This window comes from Peromyscus leucopus, chromosome 4 (genome assembly GCF_004664715.2).
Source record: "Peromyscus leucopus breed LL Stock chromosome 4, UCI_PerLeu_2.1, whole genome shotgun sequence".
Taxonomy (NCBI): domain Eukaryota; kingdom Metazoa; phylum Chordata; class Mammalia; order Rodentia; family Cricetidae; genus Peromyscus; species Peromyscus leucopus.
Genome location: NC_051066.1, coordinates 76,460,860 through 76,481,470, shown reverse-complemented (window position 1 = coordinate 76,481,470; position 20,611 = coordinate 76,460,860). Strand labels below are relative to the sequence as shown.

General features: G+C 41.2%; 1 protein-coding gene across 1 annotated transcript; it reads right to left on the bottom strand.

Annotated features, from left to right (window-relative positions):
- Positions 1–13,170: 13,170 nt before the first annotated feature.
- On the bottom strand, positions 13,171–14,743 carry LOC114710751 (40S ribosomal protein S12-like). The gene is made up of 2 exons (XM_037204432.1): positions 14,339–14,743; positions 13,171–13,176 (listed from the first exon to the last, which is right to left on the bottom strand). Exons 1-2 carry the CDS (start codon positions 14,741–14,743, stop codon positions 13,171–13,173), a joined length of 411 nt encoding a protein of 136 aa, XP_037060327.1.
- Positions 14,744–20,611: the final 5,868 nt, after the last annotated feature.

Below are 20,611 nucleotides of genomic sequence, written 5' to 3'. Positions count from 1 at the left end.
CATGAGCTGTGACAGAGAAGGATGCTTGTCATTTGATGCTAACACATTTGAGTTCTCTGTTGCCTATTAGTCCCTTTTAGTTCCTTTTGTATAGCTGTGGCCAAAATACATGTCAGAAGGAACTTAAGCAGAAAAATTTTATCTTAGCTCCCAGTTTCAAACATATAAGTCCATGGCGAGGAGTATGTGACAGAGCAGAGGATGAGCAGCTCATGGTACAGAAGACAGGAAGCAGAGGGAGGGAAAAGGAGGGAGAGGAAGAGGAAAAGGCCAGTGCAAGACACTGACCTTAAGGTCGTGCCTCCCAGCCCCATGCATGAGCTATCTTCTCCATCCAGTCCCACCTTCCAGAGTACTACCCCCTCCCAGTAGTTTGTTGAGATTCTAATTAATGGCATCTTTACCGACCTCCTAAGTATTTCTCAGTCAAGTTGACAGTCATGATTAACCAACACAACCCTAGAGGCCATGAAGTATCTTCCAGAAGGAAGAGGTGAATCCTTGTTTTTGTGGAGGAGTGTCACCTTGGAAAGTCAGTCCTTACTTTGGATTTACACGAGCAGTTCTTTTGTTTTAAGCTGTTGAGATGTTGTAGCTGCTTTCTGAAGTATAATGCAGCCCACTGTTGTAGAATATTATTTTAAGGTGTGCTACTTTTGTTTATGTTGCATGTGTTTAACTCTGTGAAGCTGTTACTTTCTGTACCTGTGTAAAACACCTGATGGTCTAATAAAGAACTGAACGGCCAATAGCAAGGCAGGAGAAAGGATAGGTGGGGCTGGCAGGCAGAGAGAATAAATCGAAGGAGAAATCTGGGAGGAGGACATTAGGAGCTAGCCACCCAGCTACACAACCAGCAACGGAGTAAGAAAGAAAGGTATACAGAAATAGAGAAAGGTAAAAGCCCAGAGGCAAAAGACAGATAGATTAGTTTAAGTTAAGAAAAGTTGGCAAGAAACAAGCCAAGCTAAGGCTGGGCATTCATAATTAGGAATAAGCCTCCAAAACAAACAAACAAAAGAACCAAACCAAAACAACAACAAAAAAAGAATAAGCCTCTGTGTGTGATTTATAGGGGAGCTGGGTGGCAAGTGCCCCAAAAGAGCAGAAACAAACAACAACAGCCCACTTAAGATACATTTCCTTCTTAGTCTTTCTTCTGATAGGAGCAACAGAACACCAAAGTTGTACTTCTGGCTTGGCTTCTCAGTAAAACTGGATCCTCATCGGGTGGCCTTATCTATCACATTTGAATAAAATCCACCTTGTCTTTTTTTTTTCTCATAGACCAAGTGGTTTCAGATGAGACATGTGAAGACACTGCCGACTGGCAAGTCCTGCACAGACAGAGGAGTCAGATGTGCTGACTAGCAGGTTCCTGGTGTTTACAGCAATCCCCGTGCCCAGGTTCTCTAAGGTGCTGCTAGCTGAAAACGCCTTGTTTGATGGTCCTACAGATAAACTGACTGTGTACAAAAGTATAGTCACAATAACATACCTAGATGGTTTTTTTTTTGCATTCTTTTAAAAAAATGACGAGAGGAGATGCTGATGAGGTGGTTCAGTGGGCAAAGGCACTTGGCATTGAGCCCGGTGAATTGAGTTCAGTTTTCAGACCCACATGGTGGAAGAAGAGAGAAGCTCCCACAAGCTGTCCTCTTCTCTCCACACGTGTGCTGTGGCGTGTGTGCTGGTGCACACACACAAATCAATACAACAACATTGTTTCATAAATAAAATAGGATACTTCGTCCAGGCAATGGGGCTGAGATAGTGAGAGCGTTCCCTAAACATTTGAAAACAAGGCATCTCTTGAAGAGTTAAATTATAAAATTTCAAGAGCCAATTCATTAGTTTAATACTGAAGGAAAATAAGGACATGCCTGCTCCTGGGTATGGTGGAGGAGAAGGTTTTATTGGACATGTGGGGGATTGTAGAGTCAGTGGCATCTGAAAGGGTCCAGACAGAAGTGGGCTATGAGGAGTTTGGGGGGGGGTAAGAGAGAGAGAGAGAGAGAGAGAGAGAGAGAGAGAGAGAGAGAGAGAGAGAGAGAGAGAGAGAGAAAAGAGAGAGAGAGAAGAGGAGAGAGGGCAAGTAGATCCAGAGAGAAGCCAAGGACCACAGGCCAAGACAGCGCATGGCCAAGATTGCTGGATTAGATAGGAATAAGGTAAGGAGCCGGAGGTGGAGGGGAGCAAAGCTCAGCCCTGGGCTGGAGAGGTTTAGGCTAGGGGGCAAAGTGAGAAGTGTTGGGAGGAGCCACAGGTACTGAGTGAGACTTGTCCTGGGTTTCTTTGGGACCTGTCAAATATATTTATTTAGTAACAATTACCTATGTGTGGCATCCCTGGAGATAACTTTTACATCCACGTGAAACCCCCTTCTACAATGAATATGGCTGGCTCATGTAACTGTTGGCATAGTGTGGAAATGACAGAATGTGGCCTCCTAGGCTAGAGTGCAGGAGATGTTTTGTTCTCATAGTTATTCATACTATGGGGAACTCTGGCTTTGTTTTGAGGACACCAGAACAGTGCTCAGAAAAAGGCTCCTGTGATGAAGAGCTAGGCCAGCACTTTACTCATGTGCTATCACCCCAGTCATCTCTGAAAAATGTATTTAAGACTGCTTAGTCAAAAATGGTTTCTCTGAAAAAGAAAGAGCTGAACTATAATTCTGAATACTTTCCTCATGCAAAGCCATCTAAGCAGAGTGGCCCAGGTAGTGGAGCAACTCCTGTGAGGGCCTTAAGATGAAATGAGCTTGATTTATTTCCCAGCATCTAGAAAGGTGATGTGGTTGGAACTGGGAGAGCGGCTGAGAGTGCGCTCTGCTGAAGCTTACGGGAAGGGTATTATATAGGGAGATTATATTCAGAGAGAAGATACCACCAGATCCGTGCAACAAGGAGGAAAGCACTTTAGAGTTAAAATCTTACCCAAGTCAAATCAGGGAAAGAAGAAAGTAGACAAGGTAGTGTTTGATATAACTATACACCAAGAAAGAATGAGCCCATTAGAGGGAGATTTAGCCACAGTGGAGCCTAGAAAAAGGTCAAAGAGGTTTATGCCGCTTATGTTGGTAGAGGAGGTACCAGGGATCAAAATCTCACTATGTGTTTTCACTGACAGACATTCGGGAGATGGCCTGATGCCATTAATGACTGGATGGAAAAGTGATGACCTGTTGATAGATTTCCCTATTGCTAACAGTGGGTCTGAAAACACAGAAGAGAACACAAAAGAATGTCTTAGTTTGGGTTTCTATTGCTGTGAAGAGACACCATGACCTCAGCAACTCTTATAAAGGAAAACATTTAATTGCTTATAGTTCAGAGGTTCAGTCCACTATCATCATGGTGGGAAGCATGGTGGTGTGCAGGCAGACATGGTGCTGGAGAGGTAGCTGAGAGTTCTACATCTGGATCCTCAGGCAGCAGGAAGTGACTGTGACACACTGGCCAGGCTTGAGCATCTGAGACTGCAAAGCCCACCCCCACAGTGACACACTTCCTCCAATACGGCCACACTTCCTAACAGTGTCACTCCCTATGGGCCAAGCATTCACACACATGAGTCTATGGGGGCCATTCCTGTTCAAACCACCACAAAGAGCATTCCTCAAATGGGACTTTGCACAAGGGAAGAGCATTCCACATACAATAAGATAAGGAGTAACCCTACCATTCTCCTATCTCCTCCACAGCCTTCTCCATATCCACCCAAATGAGGCAAAGTCCTCTGAGCAGAGGAGGGAAAAGTGATTGTGATTCTGAGGTGGGATGGCAAGGGGAAGGGTAAGAGGTACAGACTTGTTCAGGAAGGTTCCCGGAGACACCACAGATAGTGGGAATGGGTTTTGGAGTTGTGCCTTTGGCTCAGGCAGCTGTTCTGTCTGGGAGCAGATTCTGATCTACTGGCAGACAGAAGCTTAGTTTTGAATTATTCTCTGTTTGTGTTTTATTACTGGGGCAAAAAATCTGTGAGACTTAGTAACATTAGACAAGAAAGCGGCATCTTGAATGCTCACTTCCAGAAGTTGGAAGATTCATATCCAGCGAAGCTTACCTTTCTAGTGGAATCCAAAGATAGCACATGGCATCACATGGCAAAACCCTGAACTTCTCTGAACCTGTTTGGGTGCTCTAGTTTATCGTGTTCCCATAAAGTCACCAGAATTCAGTCACAAGGGCTCCACCCAAATGATTCTGCCTTTACACATCATGGTTGAATTGACCGTCTGTTTTCCTGGTACCCCTCATGATGGGGATGAAGTCCAGCATAAATTCAAGAGAGCCAACACCACTCAAACCACAGTAACTTCACATCTTAGAGGACAAATTCCCCGAACTGTCCAGGGTGATGAAATGTCCCTGGCAATGTCCACAGATAGTAGGAATGGGTTTTGGAGCTGTGCCTTTGGCTCAAGCAAAGGTGTAAGAATTTCTTCTCCAAATCCCAATGTACAAAGTAGGTTTCTGTGACCATGTTCTTTCCCCTGCTTTACATTCAAGGAAAGAATCTCTGGTGAGGTTTTTTTTTGTTGTTGTTGGTTTGTTTGTTTCTTTTTCCTTTTCCTCTCTCCCCCACCTCCCTCCCTCCATCTCCCCCTCTCTTTCTTTTATCATTTGGGAGAGTGAGTGAGCAAGCACATTTCCACTACATCAGAGCTAGCTTTTTCCCTAGTATCATCCCAACTCATCCAGCCACATTAAGATGATAAATTGATCCACTGAACTGCTTTCCTTGAAGGCAAGAATACAACCATTGGAGGATGTGAGTATCTGCTCTTCTTGTGAGTTCTGGGTCTGGTGTAAATGAATAGCTTTTGCTTGGTCTATATATGCATCCTGTAAGCTGAGTTAGTGTTCTGGCACACAGTGGGGATAACTGGAGTTTTAAATTGACAGAGTCAAGGGTCACATTCACTAAAGTGAAAAATACTTAGAACTTCTGGTACATTCCCTTCTGGACATTTTTTTTTTTTAATTACTAACATAACATAATTCAACCAAAGCTTGGAATAAAGAAATTATATCATTTTTGATACACTTACTTAAAACTATTTAGTACTTTCTATTAGAGGATTGTGACTTTGCTATTAGTGATATTTTCTAAGAGGTCAGACATTAAAGCTAGCTATTAACTTACAGCTTTTTGCCATTCCAGGGGAAAAACCAACCAACCAACCCAAAGTTGATAGCCTGCAGGATATTAACTAGGCCTGTGTCTATTAAGCAGGCATTTTTTTCTCCATTTCTCTGATGGCCTATGCAAAGATCTCCATTCTTTGGTTCTCCTTTGAGTTAGTTTTAGCAGCATATACGTTCCTTCCTGCACGGCTGAGCTGAGTAAGATGCTGACTGCTGGCCCCGCCCTGTCTGTGTCAGACTTGCCTCTGACTATTTGAAGGGCGCTTCAGCGTGGCTGCCTCTTGATCCAATGTGCTTCTTTCCAGTGTTGTTCACGGAATAAACGATGTTCTTTCGTCAGTCAGTCTAAGATTTGCAGGATGTTTGGGACCCACTGACCCAATACTGTCGTGTCTGTCAGAGCACTGGGACCCTCAGAATAAATTTTCAGCATGGATAGCAGCATGACACCAAAGAGTCTTTGGTAAGCTTTTGGATGATTCATAGTTTCAACAATGGAAGTGTCTGAATTACAGTCCCATTTTGTGTGTGTGTGTGTGTGTGTGTGTGTGTGTGTGTGTGTGTGTGCATGTGTGTGGTGCATGTTGGTGCCTTTGGGTGCAGAGGCCAGAGGAAAATATCAGGTGTCTTTTCACTATCATTCTCTATCCCATTGCCTTGAGACAAAGCTTCTCACTGATCTGGAAGCTCAGTTTGGGCTAGCCTGGCAGGTCAGCAAGCTCCTAGGATCCTGTGTCTGCTCCCCACTGCTGAGGTTATAGGCACTTACAGCCATGTATGATTGCCTTCCCCTGAGTGGGCGCTGGGTATTTGAACTCAGAACCCCATGCTTGCATAGCAAGTGCTCTTACACACTGAGCTATCTCCCAGATGCCAGAATCTGATTAGTGTGGCTTTCCAATGGCTGCCTGTTGCGTTGTCTTTGGAGCAGTGTAAGCAGAGACTGTGTGCACAAGGCAGCAGGCCATGTCTTGAGTAGGAAGAATAGAAGAGATCTTTCCAGTGCTCCTGGTTAGGATTTATAATTTGTCCCCAAAGATGATGAAGTTAGAATCCATTCCCATGAGTTACCCACAACATGGTTGAAAAAAATGTGCTTTTTCTCTGCAACAATATCATTTCTGGTAATTGTATCTTTTCATTGCAAACATTTCAGATACAACATGGACCCAGAAGTCTTTTTGTTGGGGCAGACATGAAAACTAGTCCTGATTTATATATATATATAATAGAGAGTGTGTATTTTGTTCTAGACAATTAAATAAAAATGCTTAGCAGAGCAAGGTGGCATATAATTTTTTAAAATAGATTTGTAACAGGCTAGAATGTTTATTGTAATTGTAAAATTAGGTAAATCTCAAATGCTTGCTTCTTGAAACATGGAAGTGTCTAAGTGGGTGTGTGTATTCTCCACTTTCAATTTTTCAGTTTTCAGTCACAGTAGGATGCATTTTCCGTGCTCCCATAAACCCTGCCTACATTTCCCTTTTCAGAAGCTGCTGTTGTTAATACTAGAACAAAATCTTCAATCCTATATTGAACTTTCAGCATTTCATCCACCCCAAATAACCACTTTCATTCTAATTCTTCCCAGAACAGAGAGGCTTGCTTTCTGAATATTGCTTTAGTGAACAACACAGAATGCAATTTCTTTCTAACAAAGGAATTTTCATGTACTAAGAGACAGTGGATACAAACACTGCTACCTTTAAAGAAGATTCGGAAGGGATAAAACGATGTTGGATTCATAATCCTCTCAGTGTTGAGGGCACTGCTAGCATGCCTCTGAAGGGCTTCCTTCTGGGAGAGGTCATTGGCTGCTTTTGGTTTTTATAGCTGGGAAGCAGCTTTGTAAGGGGTGAATACTGGAACCTGACAAAGGGGAGACTCTTCCCATCAGAACCAGAGATATGCGCTTTCAGATGGGAAACCCCCAGAACTAAGCAGAGAAGTGGCAAGAATCATAACTCAGGGAGAAAATGAAGGATTAACAATGGAAAAACAGCTGGAAAACAGAAAAATCTGGAAATTTTAGTTGTATCTCCCTCTCTCTCTCTCTCTCTCTCTTTTTTTTTTTTAAAAAAAACAATGCAAATGCTTTATTTAATAGTTGCAGGTCATCGCGGGCCAAGTGGTGGATATCCAGGACCCAGAGCAAGGTCAGCGCAACCTCCTAGCCTCTCTTTCTGACTCCAATAGGGTGAGCACCTCACCCTCTCGAACAGGGCCTTTGATGTGTCAGATGATGGAGCAGCTGGTGTCATCCATAAATTCCACGTGTACCTGCATGCACTGTCCCTGTGAACCGGTCCTGCCCAGCACTTTGGTACCCTCGCCCAGCTTGATGGGACACGAAACTTGTGTCCATGATGGTGGAGATCTGGCGGAGAGCTAGTTGTATCTCTTAACATGGTTTTTGTTTATATAACTAAACTTATGCACAAAGAGTTTCCTTTTGTAGTTAGAATGTTGGAGAATAAGATTGAAGAGGGTACAGTTGCCTATATCTTCAGCCACCTATGGTAAATTAATTATTTTTATAAGGTCCAAGTCAGGACATTTCTTTTTTTATTTCTTTTTTTTTTTAAAAAACTTATTTAACTTTATTTTATGTGCATTGGTGTGAAGGTGTAAGATCCCCAGGAACTGGAGTTACAGGCAATTGTAAGCTGCCATGTGGGTGCTGGGAATTGAACCATGGTCCTTTGGAAGAGCAGCCAGTGTTCTTAACCACTGAACCATCTCTCCAGCACCCCAGGTCATTTCTAAACATTTGCTTTTACAATGAACTTTTGTGTACAAACCATTGTTCCACTATGATTTAAAGGTCGATTCCTTTAAGGGAAATTAGTTACCAATAACTTCTCCGAACAATCCTATCATTCTAGACTCCATGTTGTTTTTGTTGGGCACAATCCTTCCCAGGATTTTAAGATTAAGTGTTACCTTCAAAACCAATGGACAGCTTTACCGTGGCAGCCATGATAGATATTTTTCTTTGTTCCATCTTGTTCTCCCACCATGATAGACTATAACTTTGGAAACTCACCTTAATAACGAAGGTCCCAGATTCAAGATTACACAAGTCTGTTCTAAAAAGGGAAGAACAGCTTCAAAAGTTCCAGTGGTAAATATTGTTGGCAGAAGTTTCTGTCCTGCCTGGTCCTGCAGCCATTGAGTCCCAAGTAAATACAGAGAGGTTTATATTAATTACAAACTGTTTGGTGTATGGCTCAGTAGTATCATCAACTAGCTCTTACAACTTATTTCAACCCATTTCTATTAATCTATGTTTTTCCACGTGGCTTCGTAGTGTTACCTGTATTCTACTACATCTTGTCTCCCTGCTGCGGCCCCCCCCCCTCAGCGCTCAGTGTCTCCCCTGACTCTACCTTTCTCCTTGTCTCTCTGCTTAGATTCCCTGCCTGGCTCTATTCTGCCTTGTCATAGGCCATCGCAGCTTCTTTATTAACCAACAGTAGAAACACATATTTACAGCATACAGAAAGACCATCGCACAGCAGGTAAAAGTGTTTACATTGGCAGACCTCCCGTCACAGAGGAATTCTATCTTAAATTCAACTGATGCAAAGAACTTCTGTCTGGACGTTGGCTGTTAAAGAGCAAGACGCAGGGTGTTTGAGAGATTGCTCAGTGGTTAGTAGCCCTTGCTGCTCTTGAAGAAGACCCAAGTTTGGTTCCCCATACCTATATGGCAGCTTACAAACACCTGTAACTCCAGTTCCAGGGGATCTGACACCCTCTTCTGGTACCTGTGGACACTGCATACATAACACTCAGACACACACAGACACATGAAATGAATAAATAAATCTTTAAAAAATGTATCAAGACATAGAAATATGAGAACTTTTTAAGAATGAAAGTGACCCAGAAATAGATGTTTATTGTAAAAAAAAAATCAAATAGTATGCACTTTTCTTTTCTTTTTTTCTTTTTCTTTTTTCTTTTTCTGAGACAGGGTTTCTCTGTGTAGCTTTGCGCCTCTCCTGGAACTCACTTGGTAGCCCAGGCTGGCCTCGAACTCACAGAGATCCGCCTGGCTCTGCCTCCCGAGTGCTGGGATTAAAGGCGTACGCCACCACTGCCCAGCTTAGTATGTACTTTTCTAAGAAAATTTACTGGTATTTTCCAAATGAAAAGGTGCTAAGTATTGTTGCAAAATGCAAAATGATAGAAAAAGAAAAAATAAGAAGATAAAATACCAAATATTATAAAAATAGCATACTATGACCAAATAGGGTATGGTTTAGTAATCATAAAGTTTTAAAAGGATTGCGGGGTTGGAGGATGGCTCAATGGATAAGCATGAGGAGCTGAGTTTAATCCCCAGCACTCAGGTAAAAGCCAGGCATGGTGGCCCACACCTCTAATTTCTGCATTGGATGGACAGAGACAAGAGAATCTCTGGTGCTCACTAGCCCACCAGTCTGACAAAATCAGTGAGCTCCAGGTTTGGTGAGAGACCTTGCCTCAAAACATAAGGTGGAGGGTGGTTGAGGAGGACACCCGATGTTGACCTCTGTCCTCCACATACACACATAAATAGCATACCAGCATAGCAGGAGGAGAAATAGACAGATAGGTAGATGGTAGACACCCAGTAAAACAATGCCATCAGGATTTTAAAGCGCTGTAAGAATAAGAAGTCAGCTACAAAACTTGAAGTCTATTTCTTCAAAATATTTTTTTTTTTTCAAGACAGGGTTTCTCTGCATAGCTTTGGTGCCTGTCCTGGATCTCGCTCTCTAGACCACACTGGCCTCAAATTCACAGAGATCCTCCGGCTCTGCCTCCTGAGTACTGGGATTAAAGGCGTGTGCCACCACTGCCTGGCTTTTTCAAAATATCTTTTAACAATAGAAATTATTACCACACTTGATATGTAGTTCTGCTAAGGGAAATTTTGTGTGTGTGTGTGTGTGTGTGTGTGTGTGTGTGTGTGTGTGTGTGAATGGCATGCATGTGGTCAGAAGACAACTTGACAGAGTTGGTAGTCAGTTCTTCCTTCTACTACCTGGATTCTGGGAATTATATAGGCATGGTGGAAAGTTCCTTTATCACTAAACCATAGCACCAGCCCTCAGTTGGTTTCAATTTACATTTCTATGATGGCCAATGTAGTTGAACATTTTTCATGAGTTTATTGGCCATTTTTAGCTCATCTTTTGAAAACTGTACATTCATTAATTCATTTCTTAGTTGGATTGTTTTCTTATTGCAGACATGATAAATCTTGTTGGCTACAGAGTCCTCATAATTTATTATTGCATGCCATTCTTTCATTTGGCATGGATGGAGATTTATATTACAGTTTGGTTATATAGTCCAAATGGATTCATATAGTTGCCTTTTACCTGCTCAAACATAGAGCAGAGAATCATCTTTAGCTGATTCATGCACACCACACATTACATACTTGTGTTAATGAAGATATGTATGTTACCTTTAAAAGTTTTTGTGCTTTTAGAAAAAAAAGGACCAGACATTAATGAAGACAAGAAGCCTCGGTGATCCACCCTCTCAGTATTGGTGAAATTAAGGCCACTCCACGTAGTTAAAAGGAGATTTATTTAATGGCGTAACTTACAAATGAAGGAATAGGTAGGTTGAGGGTTCTGGGAAAGACACAGCAGTAGTTCAGCGATGTTCTCTGGAGAACTCTCCTCTGTCCACCTCTAGTGTCCGGGCTCCCAGCAGCAAGAGCAAGGCATGTCCCAATCTCGGGTCTTCAGGCCCTCCCTTCGCCCTGCCTTGTGGGCGTGATAGTTACCAAAACCTCAATGGGGGTTGGAACTTCCAGACCAGAGCTGGAATGGCTACCCACTACATCTCAGAACGCCTCTGTTGTGATTTCCTCAAAAATCTGCATCTAAGACAACCTCAAAGCTACTAGCTGAGATGGTCCAGCCTCATAGATTACTCCAGCCAGGACTTCAGATAAGCCTTACACTTTCCCATCACACAGAGACTGGACAACAGATAGTTCTTCCAGGACTTGACCATTATCTCAGTTTTCTCAGGGTCCCCTAAAGATGTCATTGTCGCCGGGCGGTGGTGGCGCACGCCTTTAATCCCAGCACTCGGGAGACAGAGCCAGGCGGATCTCTGTGAGTTCGAGGCCAGCCTGGGCTACCAAGTGAGTTCCAGGAAAGGCACAAAGCTACACAGAGAAACCCTGTCTCGAAAAACCAAAAAAAAAAAAAAAAAAAAAAAAGATGTCATTGTCTCCAGACAACAGGAAGTAATTTTAAGAACATGATGCCCACATTTCCAAGAGGTGGGGTGGTGGTTTTTGGTTGTTAGGTGGGTTGTGGATATTTATCACTGTTTGTAGGGGGATTGTGATTGCAAGTTGTTATTGGTCATAGTCAGGGAGGAAACTAAGCACAAAAGTTTAGATTCAGGGATCTCTTTCTGAAGAGATTAAAAAAAGGGGATATAGACATGATAGAATAAAAGGGTAGATTATTGAATCTATTTTTAAACTAAGAAGCAACTACTAGTCTCAAATAGTTTACATTTTTATGGATTTTTGTATATTGATACAAATTTAAGTTAATTTTTGTTATAACGTATTGTATATATGTTTCTACTCTTGTTTAAGGTACTATACCTATTTAAAGCTCATTTAAAGGTGTAATGTAAAGTTCTAGCCCTTAAAAGCTATTATAATAAACTATTTAGGATAATTAAGAAATGCAGATTAGTAGCTACTCATTTATAACAACCAAACTTACAGTCATGTTAGGTATCTTTCAAGGTCATACACAGATATATTTAGATAGATAAGTGGTCTTCAAACATTTCAGAGACCTATAGATTATAACATTTAAGATGTTTTAATAACCTAAGGCTTTTCATGACAATGAGATACGTCTGCTCCTTGCAGCATCAATCTACTTCAGAGAAGATAATAGACATTGAAGAACCTCCATATGGTGTTTGCTTTCATTTGTGGCAAAGTTAGCCACTAGGAAAGAAACTGCTCTTGCTTCAACTGCTGACAGTATGCTGTCCAAATTGGACAAGCAGAACACAAAAGAAGGTGACTGACAAACTTTGCCAAGACAAGGTAGGACAGGCCTTCAAAATTCCTGCTTCACCAAAATGTCTGTCAGACATTCTAGGCCTGTAGACCAAAGACGGATGCCCCAACATTGCAGAGGAAACTTGAGTGACTGTCTAGGCAGCCAGCTGCTTCTGTCATTTCTATAGTTTTAGAAGTTGCTTGCTCTGCACTTTCTGTTTACTCAGGTAATATTGTATCCTTCTCCAGTCTCTGACTGAGTTGAAGAATACATAGTTATAGATTTACAGTTTTCCTTGTTACCAAATTCAGAAAAGAAACTTACATAAAAGATGTAAAGTTTATATAGTTGAGAAACATAAAAGCTTAAATTGTTTATCTAAAAATGTTTTAAGGTCTAAAAAGACATTTCAAGGTTGGCAATACAAGATAGAAAGTGATTTAGGTATAAAACTTTGGACTCACCAAGATAGTATAGATAATAGTTTCTCTAAATTTGCCAAATATAAATGGACTGGATGTTGTGAATGTAATCCTTACTTGATAATTATTCTTATTATATATAATTTTCTATCTCAGAGTTAAAACCTTTATATTTTATTTAGATAATAGCTGATAATTGTTCTTACTGTATATACTTTTACTGTGTTAGAGTTAAAACTTTTCCTTTTTATTTAGACACAAAGAGGGAAATGTTGTGGGTTATTCTGTCACACTGTGAATGCTGAGTTTGTGTTTGCATTAATTAAATAAAATCAACCTTGGGACAGGAGGCCAAGTTAGCAACTAGGTAACAAAAAGTAACCACAGAGAGTCAGAGTATCTGGAAAATGATAGAAAGGCATACAGGAAGTAGTAGGGAGGGACTTTGCGAGGTGGCTTTTTTGTTGTTGTTGTCCGTCGTTTAGGTGGAATGGATGGGCGCTCTGTTTTGGAGATGCCAGTGAGATGTGGAGCAAGTCAGACTCAGAACTGAGGAGAGGTAAAAAGTCATGTGGCAAAATGTAGAGTAATAGAAATGGGTTAATTTAAATCTTAAAGGATAATTGAAGGGCTGGAGAGATGGCTCTGAAGTTAAGAGCACCGACTGCTCTTCCAGAGGTCCTGAGTTCAATTCTCAGCACCCACATGGTGGCTCACAACCATCTGTAATGAGATCTGGCACCCTTTTCTGTATACATAATAAATAAATAAATCTTTTAAAAAAAGAGATAATTGAAAACAAGCCTAATCTAAGGTCAAGCTTTTGTAATTAGTAAAAAGTCTCTGTGTCACTATTTGGGGGCTGGCAGTCCAAAGAAAGTCTTTCAAGAAAGTCCGACTACATTTTAGATATTAATCCTCTTCCAGATACATAGTTAACAAAGATTTCCTCCCATCCTGTAGGCTGTCTCTTCCATTGATCACTGTTTTCTTTTTGCAGTATTGAAAGTTTTGAATATCGTGAGGTCCCACTAGCCATTGGTTGACATTACTTTGTGTACGATTGGAGTCCTATTCAGAAAGTCCTGTCTAAAGCCTAGCTCTTGAAATGCTTCCCTTATTTTTTCCTCTAGCAGTTGTAAAGTTTCAGGGCTTAGATGAAAGTCTTTGTTCTATTTGGAGTTGAGTTTTGTGCAGGGTAAGAGATAGAGATCTAGTTTGTCTTTTAGGCATGGATATCAAGTTTTCTCAATGCAATTGTTTGAAGGGGATGTCTTTTCTACAATAACTATTTTCTATAGTTATGTGGGTTCATGTCTGAAACTCTATTATATTTCATTGACCTATGTATGTGTTTTCATGCCAGCACCATGCTGGTTTTGTTACTATGGCTCTGCAGTATAATTTGAAATCAGGTTTGACAATACCTCAATACACAGCATTATTCTTTTTGTTTAGGATTGCTTTGGTTATCCAGGATGTTTTGTGTTTCCATTCGAGTTTAGGCATTTTTCTTTCTTTCTTTCCTTTTTTTTTTTTTTTTCTGAGACAGGGTTTCTTTGTATAGCTCTGACTGTCCTAGAACTCACTCTATAGACTAGGCTGGCTTTAAACTCAGAGATCCACCTGTCTCTGCTTCCTGAGTGTTGGATTAAAGGTGTGCCACCACCCCCTGGCTGATTCTTTTTTTTTTTTTTAAAATGGGCCAAACTTTATTTATGCATTTCTTGCATTTGAAGTACTCTTTGATGACATTGTTGGCCTGAGATTCTTTGCCGTAGTCCTTAACTACTACACAACTGCAACCAATCCCTTTTTGTGGCTTCCCCTCTTGATCAATTTTACAGAGGCCTACCCATTCCCCTAGTTTCCTGTTGTCATTAGCTTTAATTCGATTGATTTGCTGTTCAGCACCAAGTGCTTCCACCAGCTTGACATATATACACTCATCACAATTAGACTCAAACACACGAAGATCAGTTTGGCTCTTGTTTAAAGCTTTGACAGCTTCACATACGCTGCATGCTAGGTCATCATGGAAGGTGGTCTTCAGCACCTCTTGTAGAGAAGTACTGGCCTCCATTCCACCTCCAGCAGCAATGCCTTCCTCTGCCATGGCAGTGGATTATGGGTAAGGCAGAGTCTTGAACGCACCAGAGCTTCCACCTCCATGCAACTCGGCAGCAGCAGGGGAAAAGCCAAATTTAAGATTTAGTTTCCTCTTCTTTGTAGGGCATTTTGACTTTGATGATAATTGTATTGAATCTGTGGATTGCTTTCAGCACTACAGCTGTTTTTTACAATATTAATTCTTTTTTTTTCTTTTGGTTTTTTGAGACAGGGTTTCTCTGTGTAGCTTTGTGCCTTTCCTGGATCTCGCTCTGTAGACCAGGCTGGCCTCAAACTCACAAAGATCCACCTGCCTCTGCCTCCCAAGGGCTGTGATTAAAGGTGTGCGCCACCACCGCCCGGCTACAATATTAAAGCTTCCAATCAATGAGTATGGGAAATCTTTACATCTTCTAATGTGCTTTTTTTACTTATTTCCTTGATGTTTTAATTGATGTTCTCATTGAGATCTTTCACTTACTTAGTTATATTTATTCCAAGGTATGTTTTTAGTATGGTGGATGGTGAATGCTTGTTGCATGAATATAGGGGGAGTACTGATTATTGTATGTTGATTTTGCATCTTGACATTTTCCTAAAGGTGTTTATGAGATATAAACATATCTGATCTCTTGTGGAGTCTTTAGGATATTTCATTTTATAGACAAATCATTTGCAAATAAAGATGGTTACTTCTTTATTTCCTGTATGTCCCTTTTATTTCCTTCTCTTGTATTATTGTTCTAGTGATGATTGCAAGGATTATATTGAATGTGAATAGAGAAGAACACTCTTGTCTTAGGGTTTCTTTTACTGTGATGAAATTCCATGACCAAAAAGTAAGTTGGAGAAGAAAGGGTTTATTTGGCTTACACTTCAGCATTGCTGTTCATCATTGAAGGAAGTCAGGACAGGAACTCAAGCAGGTCAGGATCCTGGAGGCAGGAACTGATGCAGAGGCCACGGAGGAATGCTGCTTACTGGCTTGCTTCCCCTGGCTTGCTCAGCCTGCTTTCTTATAGAACCTAGGATCACCAGCGAAGGAATGCCAGCACCCACCATGAGCTGGGCCCTTCCCCATTGATCACGAATTGAGGCAATGCCTTATAGCTGAATCTCATGGAAGCATTTCCTCAAGTGAGGCTCTTTCCTCTCTGATGACTCTAGCTTGTGTCAAGTTGACACACAAAAACCAGTCAGTACCACCCCTGTCTTGTTATTGATTTTATCATAGTATAAATGCATTGAGTACACTTTGTATAAGTTTATTATAGGTCTGTCCTATGTAGCCTGTCTAATGACTAGTCTCTTAAGGACGTTTTATTACAAAGGAATGTAAGATTTTGTCAAAAGCTTTTCCCATATCTATTGAGATAGCTGTGTGATTTCTGTCCTCAAGCCTGCTTAATCAGCTTCACTCTTCAAATTGCTTTTACTTTGAGTGACTCTGTTCATCAGGGTCACCTCTCTTTCCATCTTCAAGTTGGATGCTGTCCTTGGAACTGGACTGTGACTCATAGTTAGCTTCAGTTTTTCATTCTCTCTTTCCATTCATTCTTCCCCTTCCCTGTTTTCCTGGAAAATTTGAAGAACGGATTTGAGCTGCATTGTGGACTAAGCTGTGTACTCTGGTGTAACTGTTTTGGAGATGGGGCCTTTGGGAAGTAATTAAGGAGGTAAAGGTGAAGCCCTAGCATGCTATGGCCTGCATCTTTATGAGAAGCAAGATGAAAAGATGCCAGAGATGAATAATGATATAGCAATAAGACAAGATGCATAACAATACCTTTGAGCCTAGAAAAGGGAACTCACAAGGCAAACCTGCCAACTCCTTCCTCTGGAACTTTGACCTTCTATAATATCAGAAAAAAAAGTTTGTTATTTAATCTACAATCTATGGCTTAGCTGTTGCAGCCCTAGGTGGCCAAAAGCATACTGTGTCTACCCGTCATTCTGCTAACATGTAGCAGCTTCTTCTGGTGATTTTGGTATATGACTAATTTTTATTCCTAACTTTCGGTAAAGTAAAAATATCTCTTTACTGTTGGATGGGATATTGGGAAAGAGAATTCATGTGATCACCTATTAATCTTCCTGAAAGTTAGCATTTCTTTTTTAAAGTTTTATTAATTTTTTAATTAATTGATTAATTTCCTCCAGCCCAATCACAGTTTCCACTCCCTCCCTCCTCTTCTCCCAGTCCCTCCCCTAACCTCTCATCTTTCCTCACATCCATCCCTCCTCCTTTCTCTTCAGAAAAGCACAGGCCTCCCATGTATATCAGCCAACCAGGGCATATCAAGTTGCAGTAAGACTAGGCACCTCCTCTGCCATTAAGGCTGGACGAGGCAACTCAGTAGGAGAAAAGCGTTCCAAAAGCAGGTAAGAGAGTCGGAGACAGCCCCTGTTTCCACTGTCAGGAGTCCCACAAGAAGAGCAAGCTATATAACTGGAACATATGCACAGAGGGCCTAGGTCTGTCCCATGAAAATTAGCATTTCTTAAGGCTCCTCTCACTTTAGCATTCGTCTCTTCATTGACAGCAGCAGTTTTCATGTCACTTGTTTAGATATTCTGTAGCTTGCAAGTAACACATTATTGTGTTCTGTGATCTCTGTCAATCACAGTGCTGAGGCTTTAAAAGTCTAGGTGGTTGTTTAGTTCAAATCCTTAAGTTGAATCATAGGCAGAGACCTTGATTCTTTTAGTTGCCTAGTTTTAGAACCTGACAATTCATGAGGAGAGAGAAGAGAGAAGGCTGGTGTCTTTGCCCAACAAACACAAAGACTTAGGACTCCTTAGTTCTAGTTCCCACGTGACATGTCCTTGGAGACATAGAGGCAGATGTAGACAAATAGCAGGTGAGGAAGAAGAGCCACCAAGCGTGCTGCAGAGATTATAAACAACAGCTGCAGAGCTGTAAACAACTGGGCTATTATTAATACATCAGGAAAAGCCTTGCCTCTGCCATATGTGCTTCAATCCTGCCACCTACTGGTCATCTTCTGAATGGACAGCTGGACAGCCATAGAACACAAAGAGATTGGTAACAAGGATCAGACTGGAAGGATTCTCAGACATCATATTATTTTGTGTTTCACAACATCCTATTGTAGGAAACAGAATGGCTTTCAATTGCCTGCAAGGTGACAGCAGGTGAGCACACATTACTATCAGGCAAAGGTTAACAGCAACTTGCATTGCCGGTGTCCTTTTGTTTGGGATGGGAGAAGGTATGGGTGGTGCTGGTGGGACTTTGGACACTTTTGTCTGTATTGACGACCTTCCCTTTCTAACAGAGATCCTATTCTATTCTATTCTATTCTATTCTATTCTATTCTATTCTATTCTATTCTATTCTATTCTATTCTATTCTATTCTATTTCTGTTACTACCATTTGATATCATTAAAAGAATTTGAATAATTAAGCAAGTGAATTCAACTTAAAAACACAAGTCCCTTTAAGTGGAGACGTTAAATAACCCTGCAGGTTGTTACTGAGTAAGAAAAACTGGGGAGGTGAATAGATTGATATGAATAAACTGGGTTACACCTTCCTATTGTTTCCATGATGTAAAGTGACTATTCAGAGAATTGGGATAGTTGACTAATGACATCTGCTATGGCCAGGATGCCCAGGATGAAGGAAGAGGCTGCCCTAGAAAAGACTGACTTTTCTTTATCAGAAGAGGCTGCCCATCTACATGGAGCTTGATGATGGCTGGTGCACTGAGAACATCTTTGATGTATCCACTCTTTGATGGTCCTCAGGAGTTCATGGCCAAAAGAATATGAGGGGAGTTGGGAGTATAGCCTCTGTGACTTTGAAAGGTATGAGAAACCAAGGATTTTCAGTCACATCAAAGGGGCATGTTAACCAGCAAGGCGTTGGGAAGAAAATGATGCTTAAGGTCATCATTGTTGAACTTGGGGTCTTGTGTGTTATTTTTAATATTTCCTTTAAAGTTATTTTTATATGCATTTATACCTCCTATGTAGAAAAGTAGAAAAATGTCCCATACTATGATTCTTCATATCTGTGTAGATTAATTTTATGGCTCCCACCAATACCAAAGTTGGGACACTCAAATCTTTTACATAAAATAATATAGTACTTGCACACGACCTATGAACATCCTCTCTATATGCTAAATAGTCTCTGTTTATGTATACTATGTACTACAATGTGTTGTGTGAATAGTTGTTATATAGACTACTGTATTTAGGGAATAATGACAAGAAACAAATGTATTTATGTGTTTTCCAGACATCATTTTTGTTCCATGATTGTTTGAATACTCAGATGGAGAATCCGTGTGACTGGAGGCTGACTGTGTATGAAATTCCCAAGCACGGCAGGTAGAGTTCAGTTTTGTGGACAAGTGAGCTGCTTCATTTTATAAGCCAATAGACTGTGTATTAGAAATTCCCTTTGAGGCTGGCCAGATGACTCAATGAGTAAGGGCACTTGCTGCACAAACCTGGTGACTTTAGTTTGATACTCTGAACCTTCACCTTTGTGAAGGAGATTATTAACTCCATAAAGTGTTCCTCTAAACTTCACAACTTCACATGTGCATCATTGTATGCATCTATTCACCCAACACACATCACACACACACACACACACACACACACACACACACACACACACACACACACGAATATATGCATTTTCTTTGGACATGAAGGCAAAACATTACTCCAATCAATGCTTAGTTTTATTTGTTCTTTCAGATGAATCAGTCCTAGATTCTCCATCTCATCCCCCATCCTTCTATGCTCCTGCACTTCTACATCACGGCTCAAGGATGGCAGGTAGAGATGTGGCTCTCAGACTCTTGGGTATTGTCCTAATTACCTTTGAAGCTCTGTGGACATCACTCTTCATTACTGGTCATCAGTATGTACCTCTGCTTCCTCCTTCTTGTGGGTGAGGTCCTTTCTTACCCATGCCTGTGCCATCTTTACGTCTCAGCTCCAAAAGCCCATGGTGAGGATGTCTTATTCACCAAGAGTGTGACATTAGTGACTTTCCTGTCTCCAGGTCTCATGCAGCTTTGCTATAGTGTACTGGAAGGATTTTTCTTTGCAGGGGCTCTGGAGGAAGTCAGATCTTTTCTGCTCTTGGGTCCCAAAACTTAATAGGAAGTGGTTCTATGGTGACTTCCTGTGTTGGACTGTTACAGATTTTTTGGTCCTATTTATGCTGCGATTGCAGAATACCCTAGTTTGTGTAACTCATAAAGAAAACTGTTTGTTACAATTGTGGAGCCTGAGTAAGGTGCTGCACCTGGCATTTTCTTGCTGTAACATAAAGCAAGGAAGGTATTGCATGGAGGGAATGGAAGAGAGGGCTGAACTTGTTTTTATAACAAACCCACTCTTGTGACAGTGAAACTACTTCTAAGATAACATACAATGATCTATTTACAAGGCAGAGTCCTCATGATCTCACCGATTCTTTTTTTTTTTTTTTTTTTTTTTCCAGAGCTGAGGACTGAACCCAGGGCCTTGGGCTTGCTAGGCAAGTGCTCTACCACTGAGCTAAATCCCCAACCCCCTTACCTCACCAATTTTAAAGGTCCCACCTCCCCACAATGTTGTGTTGGGCATTTAGTTCCCAGCACATGAACTTGGAGATGCACATAGAAACTCTGCACTGGAGCTTGGGCAAACGATCCCTTCTTCCCAGCATCTCTGTCTTGCGTGACCTCTCCATTTCCTCCAAACTTTCCTTCAAGATTGTTCTCCATGCACTGGAACACTTAGTTTCCACACTTGGGGATGGAAGGCCTGATTTCATCCACACTGTTTGTGGGATATATGAAATTCTGAAATCTCAGGCTAGAGTAAAACCAAAACATTTCTTTT

What these genes read in the sequence shown, in the direction of transcription:
- LOC114710751 (XM_037204432.1), bottom strand. Translation starts at nt 14,743, where the DNA reads ATGGCAGAGGAAGGCATTGCTGCTGGAGGTGGAATGGAGGCCAGTACT.